The following is an 18720-nucleotide window of genomic DNA, read 5'->3' on the forward strand; positions in this document are numbered from 1 at the left end:
AAGGTAAGTTAAGTAAAGTAAATGTAAGCAAATCTCCAGGGCCGGATGGACTACACCCAAGAGTTCTTAGAGAGGTAAGTTCAGTAATATCTGTACCCTTGTTCATGATATTTAGAGATTCTCTGGTGTCTGGTATTGTGCCAAGGGACTGGCGCAAGGCTAATGTGGTACCAATCTTCAAGAAGGGCTCTAGGTCTTCGCCAGGCAATTATGTACCGGTAAATCTAACGTGCATTGTGGGTAAATTGTTTGAAGGACTTATAAGGGATTACATACAGGAATACATAGGGGATAATTGTATTATAAGTGATAGCCAGCATGGGTTTACTAAGGATAGAAGTTGTCAAACCAATCTAATTTGCTTTTATGAAGAGGTGAGTAGAAGCCTTGACAGAGGAATGGCTGTGGATATAGTGTTTCTGGATTTTGCCAAAGCGTTTGATACTGTCCCTCATAGACGTCTGACAGGTAAGTTAAGGTCTTTGGGTTTGGAAACTTTAGTTTGTAACTGGATTGAACACTGGCTCATGGATCGTACCCAGAGAGTGGTGGTCAATGATTCGTACTCTGATTGGTCCCCGGTTATTAGTGGTGTACCCAAGGTTCAGTACTGGGCCCGCTGTTCTTTAATTTATTTATCAATGATATAGAGGATGGCATTAACAGCCATGTTTCTATCTTTGCAGATGACACCAAGCTTTGTAGCACAGTACAGTCTATAGAGGATGTGCATAAGTTACAAGATGACTTGGATAGACTAAGTGTCTGGGCATCCACTTGGCAAATGAGGTTCAATGTGGATAAATATAAAGTTATGCATCTGGGTACTAACAACAAACAACAAAGTCACTGGTAGAGAAGGATCTGGGTGTACTTGTAGATCACAGACTACAGAATAGCATGCAATGTCAGGCTGCTGCTTCCAAAGCCGGCAGGATATAGTCATGTATCAAAAGAGGCATGGACTCAAGGGACAGGGACATAATACTCCCCCTTTATAAATCATTGGTACGGCCTCACCTGGAATACGCTGTTCAGTTTTGGTCACAAGTTCATAAAAGGGACACTGCGGAGTTGGAAAGGGTGCAGAGACGCGCGACTAAACTAATATGGGGCATGGAACATCTTAGCTATGAGGAGCGATTAAAGGAGTTACAATTGGGGGCGTGGCTTGGCGCTTGCCGGAGATGGCTGCTTGATCAGAGAGCTCCGAGCACTGCAAGCAACTAAAGCGACTTACTGCCCGTTTTAAGAAAGATATTTGCGCCAAACCCACCTATTCCATTGCATGATGGCATCTAGAACTAGAAGGAGAGGAAAAGCGAACCCCAGACTCCGCAAACTCACAGATTTCTACCTCGCGGCTGACCCGGGGGATTTCCAAGATGGCGCTGCCCCGCGCTCTCCTGCTAGTGTGGAGTCAACGGGCTCCCGGAGACATAAAGAGGCGCTACCCTTCTCCCGAGATGACAACCGGAGGAGCGCGTCTGCACCCCTGAGCCCATTACCTGATGTTCGGGAAGGTGGGAGCTCACTTCTCAGCTCCGGAGGACGCGGCCGTGGACTGAACGGTACGGGGCTGCCGGCCTCTGCGCCTGCTTCACCACTCTCGGGCAGCCCTGCTAAGCAGAGACAGCGACTACATTCAGAGGACAAACAGCAAGGGGTGGAGGTGAGTGGCTCTGATACTTTCATTGCTGACTGTCTGGCGAGTCATCCCTCCTCTAATGCCCCAGTGACTGAAGTGACTTTAAAGAACATGCTTATGGCTCTCCACCAGTCTATTCATGTGGACGTTGCAACCATGCTGTCTCCAGTAAAAAGGGACATAGTGGAGGTACAATCCAGGGTTAATCATATTGAGAACAAAATGGGAGAGTTGGTGTCCTCACATAATGAGCTGCTGGATGCACACTATGAGGTGGAAGACGAGATACAGCTAATGAGAGCAAAGATGGCGGACCTGGAAGACAGGTCCCGCCGGAACAATATTAAATTCCGGGGTGTACCTGAAAGTATACCACCATCAGCATTGAAGAAGTTCTTGCAGGACTTTATCAAAATGGTCCTTCCACATAGCACTGAGATTGATATGGTGATTGACAGAGCTCATAGGGTCCCGAGACCCAAACACCTCGCGGATGATGTACCAAGAGACGTATTGGCCCGGATCCACTATTTCCATATTAAGGATGAGCTTATGGCGGCTGCAAGGAAGCCTTTGGAGTTATCTGGGGACTTTAGCAAGATTTTATTGTTCACTGATTTGTCTGCAGCAACGGCGCACCTTAGCGCCCATTACTGCAGTGCTCCGGGATCATAAAATTTTGTATCGCTGGGGGTTCCCGGTTCGCCTCCTGATACAGAGAGATAATAGCATGCACGTGGTGCGCAACGTGGAGGAGGGTGCCAACCTTCTCCAGCAGTGGAATTTACCGCAGCCGAGAGATCCGCTCACCACCAAGAAACCTCCTTCAAGAATCGCTGAGGAATGGAAAAGAGTTGGGGCTGCAACTTGAGGGCCTTTTTGTTTAGTCGCAGTGCTGGCCTTTGGTCGTAGGGCTGTTCTGGCTCAAGTGAACTATGCTCCCTGTCCAAGACGGTCTTATCTGTTTTTCTCAACAGGTTTTCCTGGTTTTTCCTTTTTTTGATGGCACATACCTGCCGTTGTTTTCTGTTATTTTTTGTTCTGTTCTAGGTGGACTGCTTTACTCCAGCATGGATCCTGAGATGTGTCTTTCTGTATGGTATTCCTTATGCTCTTCGTATCTAGCGTTACTGGGTATTTACTATGGTAATCTGTTTTTCATCCATTAATGTTAATGGGCTTAATAGCCCACAAAAGAGAAATTATTTGTGGAATGAAGCCAAGCAGTTAAAGAGTGATGTATTGTGTGCGCAGGAGACGCATTTAATTAAGAAAGATGCACATTGACTGTGTAATAGGTTTTACCCTCACATATTTCAGGCACATGCTAACAGTAAAACTAGAGGGGTGATGATTGCTATTAAGCATACTATTGCATTTCAGCTTAAAGAGGTAGTAACAGATTCGCAAGGGAGATATGTTATAGTAATAGGTTATTTCAATAATGTTCTCTACACAATGGCCTCAGTGTATGCCCCTAACAGGGGTCAGGAGAGGTTTCTACGCAAAGTACTATCTAGAATTGACAGACTTCGCCAAGGAAGAGTTATTCTCTGCGGAGACATTAATGCAGTGGTGGACAGGGAATGGGACTGCACTGGGGGGTCACATCTTAGGCCCTCTAATATAAAAGACGTATTATTGTCCTCAGACCTGCATGATGTGTGGAGGGCGCACCATCCCTCTGAAAAAGATTTTACTTTTCACTCAGTGGCCCATAATAGCTATGCTAGACTCGACATCTTTCTGGTGGACAGGAGTGTGTTGCTTGACGCTATGTCATCGTCCATAGACTTAATTAAGTGGTCTGATCATGCTGCTATTGCTCTGACCCTAAAAGAGAGTGACAGGCTCCCGCTAACATATTTGTGGAGGGCTAATCAATATATAATAAACCATCCGGTTTTCTCTAAAGTAGTAGGCAGTGACCTGGAGGAGTACTTCCGGGTTCATGATAACTCGTAGACTAACATGTTCTCTGTGTGGAATGCCCACAAGGCATTTATACGAGGGACTTTCATCAAGCTAGGTGCCCAACTTAAGAAGACCCGAAGGGTAGAGATTACTAATTTGTTGGATGACATACATAGATGTGAGGTCCTTAATAAAACTTCCCCGTCTGAATTGCTGGCAAGTAGCCTTAAGGATCTGAGGCGCACTCTTAGAGAGCGATTATTTGTAGACTATGAAAGGAAAGCCAGGAAAATGAAAGCGACCTTTTATGCTTGCTCCGACAGGGCTGGGAAACTATTAGCGTCACGCATTAAAGCTAAACAGCTTAAATCCACTATTCCATTCCTATGGGATAGTGATAAAAAAGGGAAACTGGTAGACCCTATAGCAATAGCAAATAGGTTTCAAAAATTCTATGCGTCTTTATACAACTTGGCTTCTGATGGATCCACACCTCAGCCTTCTGACGATACCATTAATGCGTTTTTAACATCTGTTAACTTGCCAAAGCTTACATCCACCCAACTTAATAGTCTAAATGAGCCCATCATGTTGATGGAACTTGATAATGTGATACGTTCCCTCCCATCTGGTAAATCACCAGGACCAGATGGGCTTACCAACGAATACTTTAAGAAATTTGCCCCTATTCTGCGTGCTCCTATGTTATCTTTTTTTTAGATTAGCGATAATGTCCGGGTCCTTTCCAGAAGAAAACCAGAGGGCTCTTATTGTAACTCTTCCTAAAGCTGGGAAGGAACCGGACATCCCCCAAAACTTTAGGCCCATATCTTTGCTAAACTGTGATGCCAAGATATATGCCAAATTAATAGCAAAACGTTTGTCTGTTATATTGCCTAGTCTAATCAACCAAGACCAAACAGGGTTTGTTGTAGGATGCCAGTCGTCTGATAACTCCCGGAGGGTACTTAATCTAATACAATATGCTAATCACTATACCTTGCCGGCTGTCATGGTAGCATTAGACGCCGAAAAGGCGTTCGATCGCCTTCACTGGGAATATGTGTTCGCAGTCCTGGGTAAACTAGGGTTTCAGGGCGATATAGTTAAGGCCATTAGAGCACTTTATTCACACCCTTCTGCCCAAGTCTTCACTAATGGGACCCTATCTGACCCTTTTCGCCTATCCAACGGGACCGGACAGGCGTCTGTGCCAACGGTTCATTGGCACAGGCGATGAGGGAGGCAGATACCATAACTGGCATCAAGGTGGGACATGTAGACCATGTAGTCTCATTATATGCGGACGATATCATCTTGTCCCTGTCCAACCCTGCGGTGTCCCTTCCGGCTGCGCTGTCACTATTACATAAATTTGGTCTTACCTCTTATTATAAGCTGAATGAACTAAAATCCCAAGTCCTACCTCTAAATTTACCCCCTCAGTTATTAAATGATTTAAAGCTCTGTTATCCTCTGGACTGGCAACAACATCATATCAAATATTTAGGAATCTCCCTAACCTCCCATGCACGCTCCCTATACTTAACTAACTATGTTCCGTATTTCAAAGTCCTGGAGAGTGACTTACAATCCATTGGCAAAGTAGAAATCTCATGGCTAGGCAGAATAGCTACATTTAAAATGTCAGTTCTCCCTAAGTTGCTATATCTATTCCGCACTCTACCCATCAAGCCTCCTCTATCCTTTTTCACCACGGTGCGTACTCTAATATAGTCTTTCATATGGGCCAATAAGAAGCCACGAACTCCGTATTGCGTGGCTACTAAACACAGGAAGATGGGAGGTTTGGGGATCCCTGACATACGCAGATACCATACAGCTACGATAATTTCCCTATTGAGACCATGTTGGGAAAGGAGAACTGATGTTCACTGGGTACAAATTGAGTGCTTCTTGGCGTCTATACACGACCCCCGAAGTATAATATTTCTACACGCCTGGCGAGTTCCCACCTCGCCTAGGACATCTTTGTTTACAACTGCAGCTCAACAATGTTACGCCTACGCACAACAGATTAGGACCGACACGTCATTTACTGGGAATAAAATGGCCCCATTCTCTATACTTTCCTTGGTGGTGGAAGATCTTGATGTGAGGAAATGGGTAGACAGGGGTATTCTTCGAGTGTCAGACCTATATGAGAATGACCAGTTGTTGCAATATTCAGATCTACAAGCTAAATTTGGCCTCCCTACTCAACTAATATTCCCATATCTACGTATTAAAAGCTTTTTAGTTGAAGCATGCCGCATTGTTCCGCCAATGAGCCTTAGTTTGATGGAATATTTCTCTAAACAACTTAAAGGGCTCAAACCCTTATACGAGGACTTGTCCTCTAGTGGCCCACTGGAGAAGACACCGTATATGAGGGCGTGGGATTTGGAGTTGAACCTGGACTGCCTGTTGAGGAGTGGAATGGGGCATTTAAACTGGTCCAAAAGTCCTTAAAAGCTGTCTCCCATCTAGAAGCAGTAGTCAAAACACATCTTAGGCTGGGTTCACACTACGTTTTGTCCCATACGGGAGCGCATACGGCAGGGGGGAGCTAAAAGCTCGCGCTCCCGTATTTGACCGTATGCGCTCCCGTATGTCATTCATTTCAATGAGCCGACCGGAGTGAAACGTTCGGTCCGGTCGGCTCATTTTTGCGCCGTATGCGCTTTTACAACCGGACCTAAAACTGTGGTCAACGTTTCACTCCGGTCGGCTCATTGAAATGAATGACATACGGGAGCGCATACGGTCACATACGGGAGCGCGAGCTTTTAGCTCCCCCCTGCCGTATGCGCTCCCGTGTGGGACAAAACGTAGTGTGGACCCAGCCTTAGGTGGTACTACACCCCTGCTAGACTCCATGTTATGTACCCCTTGAGCTCAGATAGGTGTTGGAGGGATTGTTCTCAGAGAGGCACTCTATTGCATGTGTTATGGGCGTGCCCGAAACTTGCCCAATACTGGAAAGAGGTAGGGAGTTTGTTGAGTGACATACTAGGGGAACCTGTCCAACTTACCCCTCAGACAGCTTTATTACTAATTGACATGCAAGACTTCCCTCCCTTTGTGAGAGTCCTTTTCTGTAAAATTCTGGTTTTGGCAAAGATCATAATCACTCGTAACTGGAGAAACAAAGCCCCCCCCCAGGGTGGAAGATCTTGTGACTATGATTACGCATGTCTGCACCTTGGAGGAGGTCTGGGCGACAGGCCAGGGTAATTTTCCTGCCCATAGGGTGACATGGGAAGCGTGGATTGTCTTTACATCTAGGGGTGGGCCAGCGTAAACCATCACGGCTCTACAAGTAGGATTGTTGGTCTCTTCATCTCTGCTCCCCCCCCCTCCCCTTATCGGGGTATGGGGAGAAACTAGCTGGCAGATAGAGGGGTGCTGACTGTCCGGGGGATTTCAACAGAGTAGGGGGTTAATTGGTGACACTCAATGCTTCACCGCTATATAGTGTTTAGAGTTTGGAAAGGCCAGAAGGGTATTAAACTGTAGCCACAGAATCCAGAAGAAAGTCACATCTATAGTGTAACGAGTTTACAAACAAGATTTTCCATTACTTATCTGTTATATTTGAACACCACCTTTAATGTTACTAGTTCTGTTATGTTTCTTTTACTGGCTTACTTGACCATGTGTTTCGAGGAGCAGCCACTCCCTCCGTGGTTGGGCAGACGTGTCAAACCGAGTGCATGCTGACATCGAAGCGGGAGGTAGTGGCGGAATGCAGCCTTCTTGGCTTTTTGGTCACTGGCTTTTCTTTAATCTGTATTAAGCTTTGTATTTTGTATTTAATGTGTTGCATTATGTCATACAATGCTCATTGTTATGTACATACTCCAATAAAAACCTTTGAAACGTAAAGGAGTTACAATTGTTTAGTCTTGAGAAGAGGCGTTTAAGGGGGGATATGATAAACGTATATAAGTATATAAATGGCCCATACAAAAAATATGGAGATAAACTGTTCCAGGTTAAACCCCCCTAAAGGACGAGGGGGATCTCCCTCCGTCTGGAGAAGAAAAGGTTTAGTCTAAAGGGGCAACACGCCTTCTTTACTGTGAGGACTGTGAATTTATGGAACGGTCTACCTCAGGAACTGGTCACAGCAAGAACAATTAACAGCTTTAAAACAGGGTTAGATACATTCCTGGAACAAAATAACATTAATGCTTATGCAGAATTCTAAAACTACATCCCTTCCCCTTACACCCTTCACTTCAATTCCCTGGTTGGACTTGATGGACGTATGTCTTTTTTCAACCATACTAACTATGTAATAAAAGGTAAATCAAGGCTTTCTTCTCATATCTGACCACCCATAAAGCTCAGGGCAGCTGTCCACTGTGCTGTAATATAGCACCCACAACAGCAACCACTCTTGTGCCTCAGTGCTTAGTGTCACCCTTTTGTTACTGTAAGTCTGCTGCTGCTTCTTTCATTTTTGCTCACAGACCCAGTGCACCGGTAACCCCTTCTACCTCCACATGCCATCTAGTACTGTGCTGGTCGCCAAGCACAGTGCTAATTTGTTCAGTTTAGTGCACTTTTTCCAGAATTATGTGGGGCTCAATATTCTCCATGCTCATTTCTGAGGGGTTAATTTAACAAGACCAAACAGTTTTGTTCCTTTTAATCTTTTGAATCAAAAGTTATGCTTTAACTCACATCTTGCATCAATTTGCATTGTTGAGTGTGTATTAAAGCGACATTCCTGTTGTATTTAAATAAGGCTATCACCCAAGGATATATATAAACTTACTAATAAAGCGTTATTATAAATTGTACTGGCTTCAGCATGATTTTGTGTATTTTTTTTATTTTATTTCTTCTGCTTTCCTAGGTTTGGCTGGATCTTGTCTCCAAGCTCTAGACCAGCTCTGTAAGTGATGTCACCACCTCCGACCAGCCACTACCACCTACATCACTATCTCCCTGTCATATATACGTATACATATATTTATTTATTTAGGGAGAATGAGGTGTCTTTACAGCATGTTGCCTTGTACTTAAGGCTGTGTTCACATCTGACATTTTATTAGCAGTACCTCGCATGGTTTTGTCCCATTTCTATGGAAAATTACCAAAATAGTGGTAAAAACTATGTGTATCAAAACGATTTGCATAGTCTAAATATGTGGTGGTACTGCGATGGTACTGCGATATTACAACAGTATTGATAATAAAATGACATGTATGAACAGGGCCTAACAATGCCACAGACCGGTTAACCAGAAAGTACAGGACTAAGACCCACAAAACAAATGGATTTATGGTGCTTTCAGAACTCAGGCAGATGTGTAAGGAATTTTTTTTTTTTTTTTTTTTTTAACCGACGTCGGAGTACCCCTTAAAGACTTACCAGTCTCTCCATTTCTTGTTCTCTCAATCGTTCTTCCCGTTGTCTCCGGTGGTAATCCAGTAAATCTTCCTGATTGTCGCTAATGTCACTGATACTGTTTTTACGTTCTCTGAGAGTATGCACTTTTCTCTGAGACTTAGGGCTCTGATTTGGAGTTACCAGGGATCCATGGCTATAGGCTGGGGTCAATCGGTGAGAGATTTCCTGAAAGGAGGAGGGTGAAGGGCTGCGATCCCGTATGGGCCTAGAGAAATTATTCTCAGAACCAGGAGAACTTGCACTACCCACTCTGCGGCGGCCTTGAGCTCGGGGACTTTCAGGAACTCTTAATGGACTCTCTGAGACAGTATTTGATGAAGCTGATATTGTTCTTCGTGATAATGAAGGACTAAGAGGAGGAAGATTTCGTATACTCTCTGGGTTTTTTCGAGTCAGCCTAGGACTCTCTGGAGGCAAACTTCTTGCTACCCCCACCAGCTGTCTGTAGGGGCTTGAAGGTCGATCAATTATTGAATGCTGAAACTTGCTTCCGAGTAGAGGACTGCTTGGAACACTTAAACCTCCAATTCGAGTAGATGCTACTGGACTTGGAGGACTGAAAAGTGAACTGCCCCTAGTGTCCCGTGATAAACGTAGATCCAAACTGCTTCCTCCATAAATTGGTGTTGGACGTGGCAAAGAATGACTAAAGCTAGATGTTCTGTGGGGCACGACTGGGGGTATTGATGAAGTTACACCATCCTGGCCAGACAAAGGGCTGGCGAGTCTACCACTTCCTGGAGAAGACAAAGGAGAAGTAAATGCATTTTCATATCCAGAGAGTGAGGAAAGGGGGCTGGTAGGTGGTGAGAGCATGTGTCTGCTCCCTCCATTGGATAAACAGGAAAGACTGTGAGTAGATGACTGGGATAATTTCCTGACTGGTGAAGTGGGCCGCTCCAGAACCAAAGAGTCCATGATGTCCTGAAGATTTTTCTCAATAGAGCTCACCAATGAAGTATGTGATGGGACATTAGACTTGTATCCACCATTTTCTAGAATGAAAAATGTAAAAGGCAAATAATTAAAGATTTTAAATTAGAAATCTACATTATCGTAAAGACGATACAAACAAAGAAAAAAATGTGGTCAAATATTCAACAAGCACATTGGGGAAATGTATCAAAGCAATTCTGGCTTTTCTAAGCTAAAATCCAAAGTGACAAGCAAAGCGGTTTTACTTTAACAAACATTGCCAACCAGAGCAAGACAATAAAATGATAATATGACTTCGGGGTTCATTCACACAGTACTTTCAGATGTTCTGCTGCTTATTTACTACTGCTTATTTTGTCATTGACTTAGGACACATTAAATGAGTACTCCAGAATACAAAAATTATCGTCCATACTGCCAGCAGTAAAATAATAAATAAATAGATACATACCTTCCTTCGCTCCCCCGGTGCCTCCGGTAACTCACTCCGGTATCCGCCGCGATCCTCTTCCTGGTTGCCAGTGGTCGGCGAGTCATACTGCACTCAGCCAATCACCGGCTGAAGCGAAGTCCCGACTCGGCCGGCGATAGGCTGAGCGGCAGTGTGAGAACACTTCAAGACACAAAATTCTTCACTATACAGGCACCTGCTGCCGGGGCCGAAAATGTCACACTGCCGCTCAGCCTAAACGGGCGTTTATAACGGAGGTAATTTTTATAGTGCGAAAGCAGCCTAAGAGGACCTCAGTGACATAGATTGGGACCTTGTAAAAGTACAAAAGCTAAATGGGACACTTTTAAAAACATCCTAAATGGATATTGTGAATGACATATACCCTACGGGACTAAAAGGGCTAGTAATAGGAGAAAACCAATTTGGCTAACCAAAACAGTTAAACGATAAACGTTAAGAGGAAAGCATTTAGACTACTAAAACAGGAAGTTAGTGGGAAAACATTAAAGAATTATAAGGAGAGAAATAAAATCTGCAAAACAGAAATAAAACAAAAACTGCAGCTGAAAAATGGCAGAACTGCCATAGAAAGTAAAAAGAACCCCAAAATATTCTTCACCTACATAAATAATAAGACATTTAAAGCTGAATATGTTGGCCCCTTAAGAAATAATATGGGGGTAATGGTGGAGGAGGAGGAGGAGGAAAAGGCCAATCTACTAAATGACTTCTTGTCTACTGTATTTACAAAGGAAAATCCAATGCCAGATAACTGGGGAGGGAACAAAGTAAATTCTCCGGCAAATCTCACCTGTTTCAACCAAGAAAAAAAGTGAGGTACCGCCTTAGTGACATAAAAATAAATAAATAAAATAAACAAATCATCCCAGGGTTTTGCAAGAATTCCTTCTATTTATAGATTTTATAATGCCAGGGATTGTTCCACAGGACTGGCGCTTAGCAAATGTGGTACCAATAATAATAAAGGGGTCAAAAAGTGATCCTGGGAACTATAGGCCTGTAAGTTTAACATCTGTAGTGGGTAAGATTTTTAAAGGTTTTCTGAGAGATGCAATTCTGGAATATCTTAATAAAAATAACCTTCTAGCACCAACATGGGTTTGTGTGGGATTGGTCCTGGCAGATTAATCTGATCAGCTTCTATGAGGAGGTCATTTATATTTATGGAGGTTATATATCTAGACTTTTCTAAAGCGTTTGATACTGTGCCACACAAAGGTTAGTACATAAAATGAGGACGCTGGAACTGGGGGAGGACATATGTAAATGGGTTAGCAACTGCCTCAGTGACAGGAAGGTGAGGATGAGTACAGTTGCAAGTGGGGTATCACAGGGGTCAGTACTGGGTCCACTTCTTTTCAATATGTTTATTAATGACCTTGTAGAAGGATTACAAAGTAGAATTTCTATATTTGCAGAGGACACCAAACTGGGTAGGATGATCACCAGAGAGGAGGATAACATAATATTACAAGAGGGATCTGGGGAAGCTGGAGGCTTGGGCACAAACATAGCAAATTAAGTTTAATGTGGATAAATGCAAGGTTATGTACTTGGGCCGTAAAGACAAAATGTACAATTATTTGCTAAATAATAAGACACTAGGTCAAACTTCTACCGAAAAAGACTTGGGGATACTGGTGGACAGTAAACTCTACTTTAAAAAGTCAGTGCCAGGCAGCGGCTGCCAAGGCTAACAAAGTCATGGGATGTATCAAGAGAGGCATAGAGGCATGGGACAGGAACATAGTTTTGCTGCTGTATAAATCACTAGTCAGACCACACATGGAGTATTGTGTCCAATTCTGGGTACCTGTATATAAAAGGGACATGGCCGAACTGGAATGAGTGCAGAGGAGGGCAACAGAGATAATTAATGGTATGGGAGGATTACAGTACCAAGACAGGTTATCAAGCTTGGGGTTATTTAGTTTAGAGAAAAGACGTCTTAGGTGCAATTTGATTACAATGTACAAATATATGATAGGACAGTAGAGAGATCTTTCTAGTGATCTTTTTATACCTAGGCCGGTAACCATGACAAGCGGGCATCCTCTAAGTCTATAGGAAAGAAGGTTTTACCATCATTGCAGACAGATTCCTTACTGTAAGAGCAGTGAGACTATGGAACTCTCTGCCCCATGATGTTGTCATGTCCGACTCAAACAAGTTCAAGGGGGTCCTTGATGTTTTTCTAGAGATTAACAACATTACAGGTTATGGATACTAGATTTATGTGGATAGAATGTTGATCCAGGGATTAATTCTGATCGCCATATTGGGGTCGGGAAGGAATTTTTCCTGGGGCAATTGGCATCAGCCTCAGGTTTTTTTTTTGCCTTCCTCTGGATCAGGGTTTTAGGTGGAACTCTATGGACTGTTGTCTTTTTTTGACCATCTAAACTATGCTACAATCTGTCACGCAGGGAGGGAACTCACAGGCTGCTTAGACTGGTTCCTGACACTTTACTCAGGGCACACCTTTTAACTCGAACAAATTTTTTTGATCTGGACACTCGGTTGCTTAACCTTCCTGTGTGCAGTAGGCGTGCCTTGTTAAAAATCATGCTTAAAAAGGAACACAGAGGTAAAACCACTTCTAAAAAGGAAATGAAAGAATTGGGATAGAACTGAGGAGGTGTTTGATGGCTTTGTTGGGTAATTAAACGACAACCTGTTTAAAATGAGGTTCACAGTTTGTAAGGCTGCATAGAGTAAATCGAAATTTGCTATCTTTTGATTTAAAGGCAGCGCATTTAATGGAGTGACTCAGTGAACGTGATTATCCAGAGACAATCATTCAACAATTTTACCTGAAGTCATGATCATTAAAATGGGAAACCATATTGAGGATAAAAAAAAAAAAAAAAAAAGAAGAAGAAAGAGGGCGACACAATAATGTTAATTGGCTGAAAAGATGGACTAATGTACATGAAAGATTGAGGTAAGTATAACTGCTTAGGGAAGGAAACAAGCATAAAGGGGAGACCGCAATAAAATAATGCATAATTGATGGCCAGAGTAGGGGCCAATACTAAGAAGCCCTTCTACAGAGATAATGGTAACAAACAGGCAATTTATATGCCCGAAAGAACAGTCTATGGACATACTCTGATACATTATACAGTCATGTACAATATCATTTAACAAGAGAGACACATTACAAAAAACACCCAAAAAGGAGAGTGCATCATTGAGACCATACAGAGAAAAACTTTGCACCCTATAGATCCACTGGAGCTCCTTCTGGAGCACCAGTCAATTGAAATTGCCCATACGTGGTGATGGTCTGACTACTTCCAGAACATAAAATTTCAAAGTGTTACAGTCACCCTGATGGACTTCCTGAACGTGCCTGGCAATTGGGATGTTCCGATTATGGAGGACATCTTCTAGGTGTTCCCCTATTCTTCTTCTTAGTTCCCTTACAGTTTTCCCGATGTAATCTCGGAGGACAAGTGCATTGCCACAAGTAAATGAGACCTTTTGATTTACAGTTAGAGAAATCATGTGATGTAAAAACTCGGCTAGTGTTAGAACTAATGTACTTGTTGGTTTTATTAATAAATGAACATGCAACACAGAAACCAGATCCTTCTACCCTCAGTCTGGCGTAATGAAAGTGAACCAATCTGTCACGAAGACCAAGTCCTTTACGATAGGTGACTAATGGACAAACCAAAATAACTTTCTAGCAAAGGATCGGCCTGCAGAACACTCCAACATATTGAATATTATAGATGTCCCCAGATCTCTCCTCGTAGGTGGCAACAAGGTGCATCAGGCCATCAAGATCTTGTCTGTTAGCTTACCTTGCAGACATAAAAGCTGGTTTAAGAACATCAAGGGGATAACCTCTACTTTGAAATATGGATCTCAGACGTCTGGCTTCTTGTAAAAAATCCTGGTCAGATGAATAATTTCTGCGAGTCCGCAGATATTGACCCTTAGGAATGCCTTTTTTCAAGGAAGCTGGATGATGCCTAGACCAATGTAATAACAAATTAGTCACAGTTGACTTGCCAAATAAAGTAGATGATAAACTTCTGTTACCATTTTTGGAAATTCCCATACCTGGGAAGCTCAATTCCAAGACACTAATTTCGGAACTAAAAAAAAACAACCCTATGTTATTGGTATTGAGTGGTTGAATAAATTCAGAGAATTCCTCTTTTGAGCCGCCCAAGGGGACAAAAAATTTGTCTATGTACCGGATCCATAGAAGGATCCGGGACGGCCAGATGTCGTCTTCTGGTTGGAAGAGGATTGTGTCCTCCCACCAGCCAAAGAGCAGGTTGGCGCAAGTGATGGGCACATGGGCTTTCCATTGCCGTGCCCCAGAGCTAGTGGAAGAACCGACAGTCGAATAGAAAATGGTTATGAATGAGGATAAATCTCATTAATGACAAAACAAAGTTATTGTGGGAAGCAAAGTAATTCCCACATGACTGGAGAGAATAATCCACTGCTCTAATTCCACATTCATGGGGAATCTAGCTATATAAGGATTCCACATCAATAACCGCCAACAGGACATTCTCATCTACCGGGACCCTTTCAATTTTCTGTAGTAACAAACCTTCTCAGGATCAGATCTACATACTGGCTAACACCTTGTGTGAGGCACCCTACCCTTGAAACTATAGGTCTTCCTTTCAGGGGGGAAACCCCCTTGTGAATTTTTGGAAGACAATAAAAAGTTTAAAATAGTCAGGGTTTTTGGGTACAAAAAAATTAAACTCATTGGTGTCAATCAAGCCAAAAATTCCAAAATCATCTAAAAGAAAGAAAACAAGCAATTTTTTAGAGATCTTGCGGAATTTAAGGAAAAACGTGCCTACAACTTTACCAGAACCTCCAATACAGGACATTCCAGAACAGGCGTATCATCATACGACTACGAGACGTCGGATACTGATTGCCTTAATCCTGAGAGACAGGATCCGTATTGGGGGGGGGCTGGATTGTGGAGGGAGGTAGAGGTGGGCGTACATCAAGAGGAAGGAGATTGCACAATGTAGTATGCCATTCAGTTTCACAGCCCCTTCCACAAGCACCCCAAAATATAGAAGGATGATCACTTGTGGAACAATACTCGGGATCCTCTACTGCCTCCTCTGTTTTTTTTTTAGGGAGTGGAGCCTTACCACCCCTCCCTCCATCCCAATACCAACTACAAGAGCGGACTCGAGGTGTCCCACAGCCCTAGATCAGGACCAAATGCAGATCATCAATTTGTCTTCACATATTTTAACTGCTTCTGAAATCTCGATTCAACAACAAGCATTATCGTTTGTACCGGTCACTAAATTTGATTGTTTCTGATGGATTAAGGATATTCACTTATTCTGTAGAAAATTAAAATGGCACAGGTTCTTTAAACTACATAAATTGCAGACAGTGCCAAGAGATGGGCATTGCTGAAGAGGATCTGGCAGGTGTTTTGACACTACATGATTTATTAGTGCAAGCAGTAGACAACCAGGTATGGGACCATTCACTGATCTCAGACATCCAAGTACGTATATGCAACCAATTTCCGATACCACTAGTGTAGACATCTTTATGGAATTAGTCACACAGAAATTGGAATCTTTATCTGCCTCTAAGAGGCAGTCCAGGAATAATCTTAGGCCTGAGGAATTACAGGCCTTGTGTGACCTGGAGAAAGATGATCATATAATTCTTAAACCCTCGATACAGGGGGGAATTTGGGGATTATGGACCATGAGGTTTACTGTAAAATGTGCATCACCCTTCTAATGTGTCCAGATAGCTACCGTGTGTTAGAAAAGGATCCTACCAACTCATTTTTGTCTGAACTTCACTAATTATTAACTGAAGCAAAAGGTATCTGTCTTGATTGACACCAATTTCAGCGTAGGGTGCCACACACAAGATGTTAGCCAGTATGTAGATCTGATCCTGAGAAGGTTTGTTACTGCCTTACTGTCGTATTGTAGAGGTACAATGGATTTTCTACAGAAAATGTAAGGGGTCCCGGTAGATGAGAATGTCCTGTTGGCGAGTATTGATGTGGAATCCTTAAATAGCTAGATTCCCCATGAATGTGGAATTAAAGCAGAATGTGGAATTAAAGCATTATTCTCTCCAGTCACATGGGAATTACTTTTCTTCCCATAATAGCTTTGTTTTGTCATTAATGAGATTTATCCTCACTCATAACTATTTTCTATTCGACCGCCGATTCTTCCACAGGCTCAGGGGCACGGTAATGGGGAGCCCACGTGCCCCCACTTATGCCAACCTGCTCTTGGGCTGGCGAGAGGACACAATCTTCTTCCCCCCAGAAGAGGACGTATTTGTCCTCTGGGGCGGCTCAAAGAGGAATTCTCGGAATTTATGCAGTCACTCAATACCAATAACATAGGGTTGCTTTTTATTTCCGAAATTAGGGACTCTGAATTGACATTCCTAAATGTGAGAATTTCCAAAAATGGTAACGGAAGATTATCATCTACTTTATTTCGCAAACCAACTGCGACTAATTAGTTATTACATTGGTCTAGCAATCATCCAGTTTCCTTGAAAAAAGGCATTCCTAAGGGTCAATATCTGCGGGCTCGCAAAAATTGTTCATCTGACCAGGATTTTTTTTTTTTTTTTTTACAAGAAGCCGCATGTCTGAGATCCATATTTTAAAGTAAAGGTTATCCCCTTGATGTTCTTAAACCAGCTTTTATGTCTGCAATGAAGGCTAACAAAAAAGATCTTCTGACACCAAAACATGACAGGATACCTGACAGCCTGATGAGCCTTGTTGCCACCTACGACGAGAGATCTAGGGACATCTATAATATTCAATATATCAAAATATTGAAGTGTTCCAATGGCTGATCACTTGCTAGAAAAAGTTATTTCTGCACGTCTATTAGTCACCTATCGTAAAGGACGAAGTGTTCGTGACAGATTCGTTCCCTCTCATTATGCCAGAACTAGGGTAGAAGGATCTTGGCTACAACGGCGCATCAATAGCACGTCCCCCTGTGGTTCCTGTGTTGCATGCAAATGTATTACTAAAACCAACAAGTGCATTAGTTCTAACACTGGCCAAGTTTTTACATCACATGATTTCTCTAACTGTAAATCAAAAGGTCTTATTTACTGATGCCAATGCACTTGTCCTCCGAGATTACATCAGGAAAACTGTAAGGGAACTAAGAAGAAGAATAGGGGAACACCTAGGGGATGTCCGTAATAATCGGAACACTCCAATTACCAGGCACGTTCAGGAAGTCCATCAGGGTGACTAACACTGTAGTCCGACCATCACCACGTAAGGGTAATTTCAATTGACTTGTGCTCCAGAAGGAGCACCAGTGGATCTATAGGGTGCAACGTTTTTCTTTTTATGGTCTCAGCCAGGCACTCTCCTTTGGGTGTGTTTTTTTTAATGTCTCTCTCTTGTAATCAGAGTATGTCCATAAACTGTTCTTTCTGGCGTATAAATAGTCTGTCTGCTACCATTATCATGGTATTGGCCCTTCCTCTGGCCATCAATTATGCATTATTTATTGCGGTCTCCCCTGTTATATGCTCGTGTCCTTCCCTAATCTGTTATACTTACCTGTATCTTTCATGTGCATTAGTCCATCTTATTAGCCAGTTATCATTAAGGGCCATTATAGGTACATATGTTAGTTAATTCTGATTTATTTTGAACTACATTTGTTGAGCTATTTATGCAAGTTTGTGATTAGTTACTTACATGTGGGGTTAATTATTAAATGTAGAATATAAATTGCAAGCGGTCATGTGATGGGTCACGTTACAAATATAATCTACCCAAATAACTTCATGAGCTGTATTTCAGCTGGTCATGCAAGTCGCGTTAATTTAATCACGTGACTGTCCTGGTGGTGATCCTCCCATACCACGTGATCATCTTCACCACATGGTCCGATAGTATGGTCATGTGACTTTATGTTACCTCAGGGGGTGGGACCACTTGCATCGGTCCATATCCTTTGTACAGAGGCCGGCCCGAGTGACGACAGAAGGTACAACACAGCCAACCTCCGGAGGCTGATCGCTTGAGCGCAGTTTTTTTTTTGCGGTCATGTTTGGCAGGTAATATGTACTGTGTTATATATTGGTATTCTGTTAACAATGATATTATATTGGAGGACATAGCTTTTAGGATATCCCCATTTCAAAAGGGGTTGGCATGACGTGGTGGCGTAATGGGCGGTTTCTCGAGGCTATGGCACCATATTTTAACCCTTCTGAGAAACAGCAGGAGGTCGAAACATACCTAGTTTATAGTAAATTTAGCTGTAGTGACCAGTGTCAGGCAGCTTC

At 42.8% G+C, this 18720-nt stretch overlaps 1 protein-coding gene across 20 annotated transcripts in view; it reads right to left on the reverse strand.

Annotated features, from left to right (window-relative positions):
- PHLDB1 (pleckstrin homology like domain family B member 1) overlaps positions 1-18720 on the reverse strand; it is a 727524-nt gene that overhangs the window by 458222 nt on the left and 250582 nt on the right. For all 20 annotated transcript variants that reach the window (XM_056544025.1, XM_056544036.1, XM_056544037.1 and 17 more), the window contains one exon: positions 8949-9982. In XM_056544025.1, the coding sequence (XP_056400000.1) occupies positions 8949-9982 (1034 nt within the window). The remainder of the gene's footprint in view (positions 1-8948; positions 9983-18720) is intronic.

The sequence above is a fragment of the Hyla sarda genome, chromosome 10, assembly GCF_029499605.1.
Source record: "Hyla sarda isolate aHylSar1 chromosome 10, aHylSar1.hap1, whole genome shotgun sequence".
NCBI classification, from domain to species: domain Eukaryota; kingdom Metazoa; phylum Chordata; class Amphibia; order Anura; family Hylidae; genus Hyla; species Hyla sarda.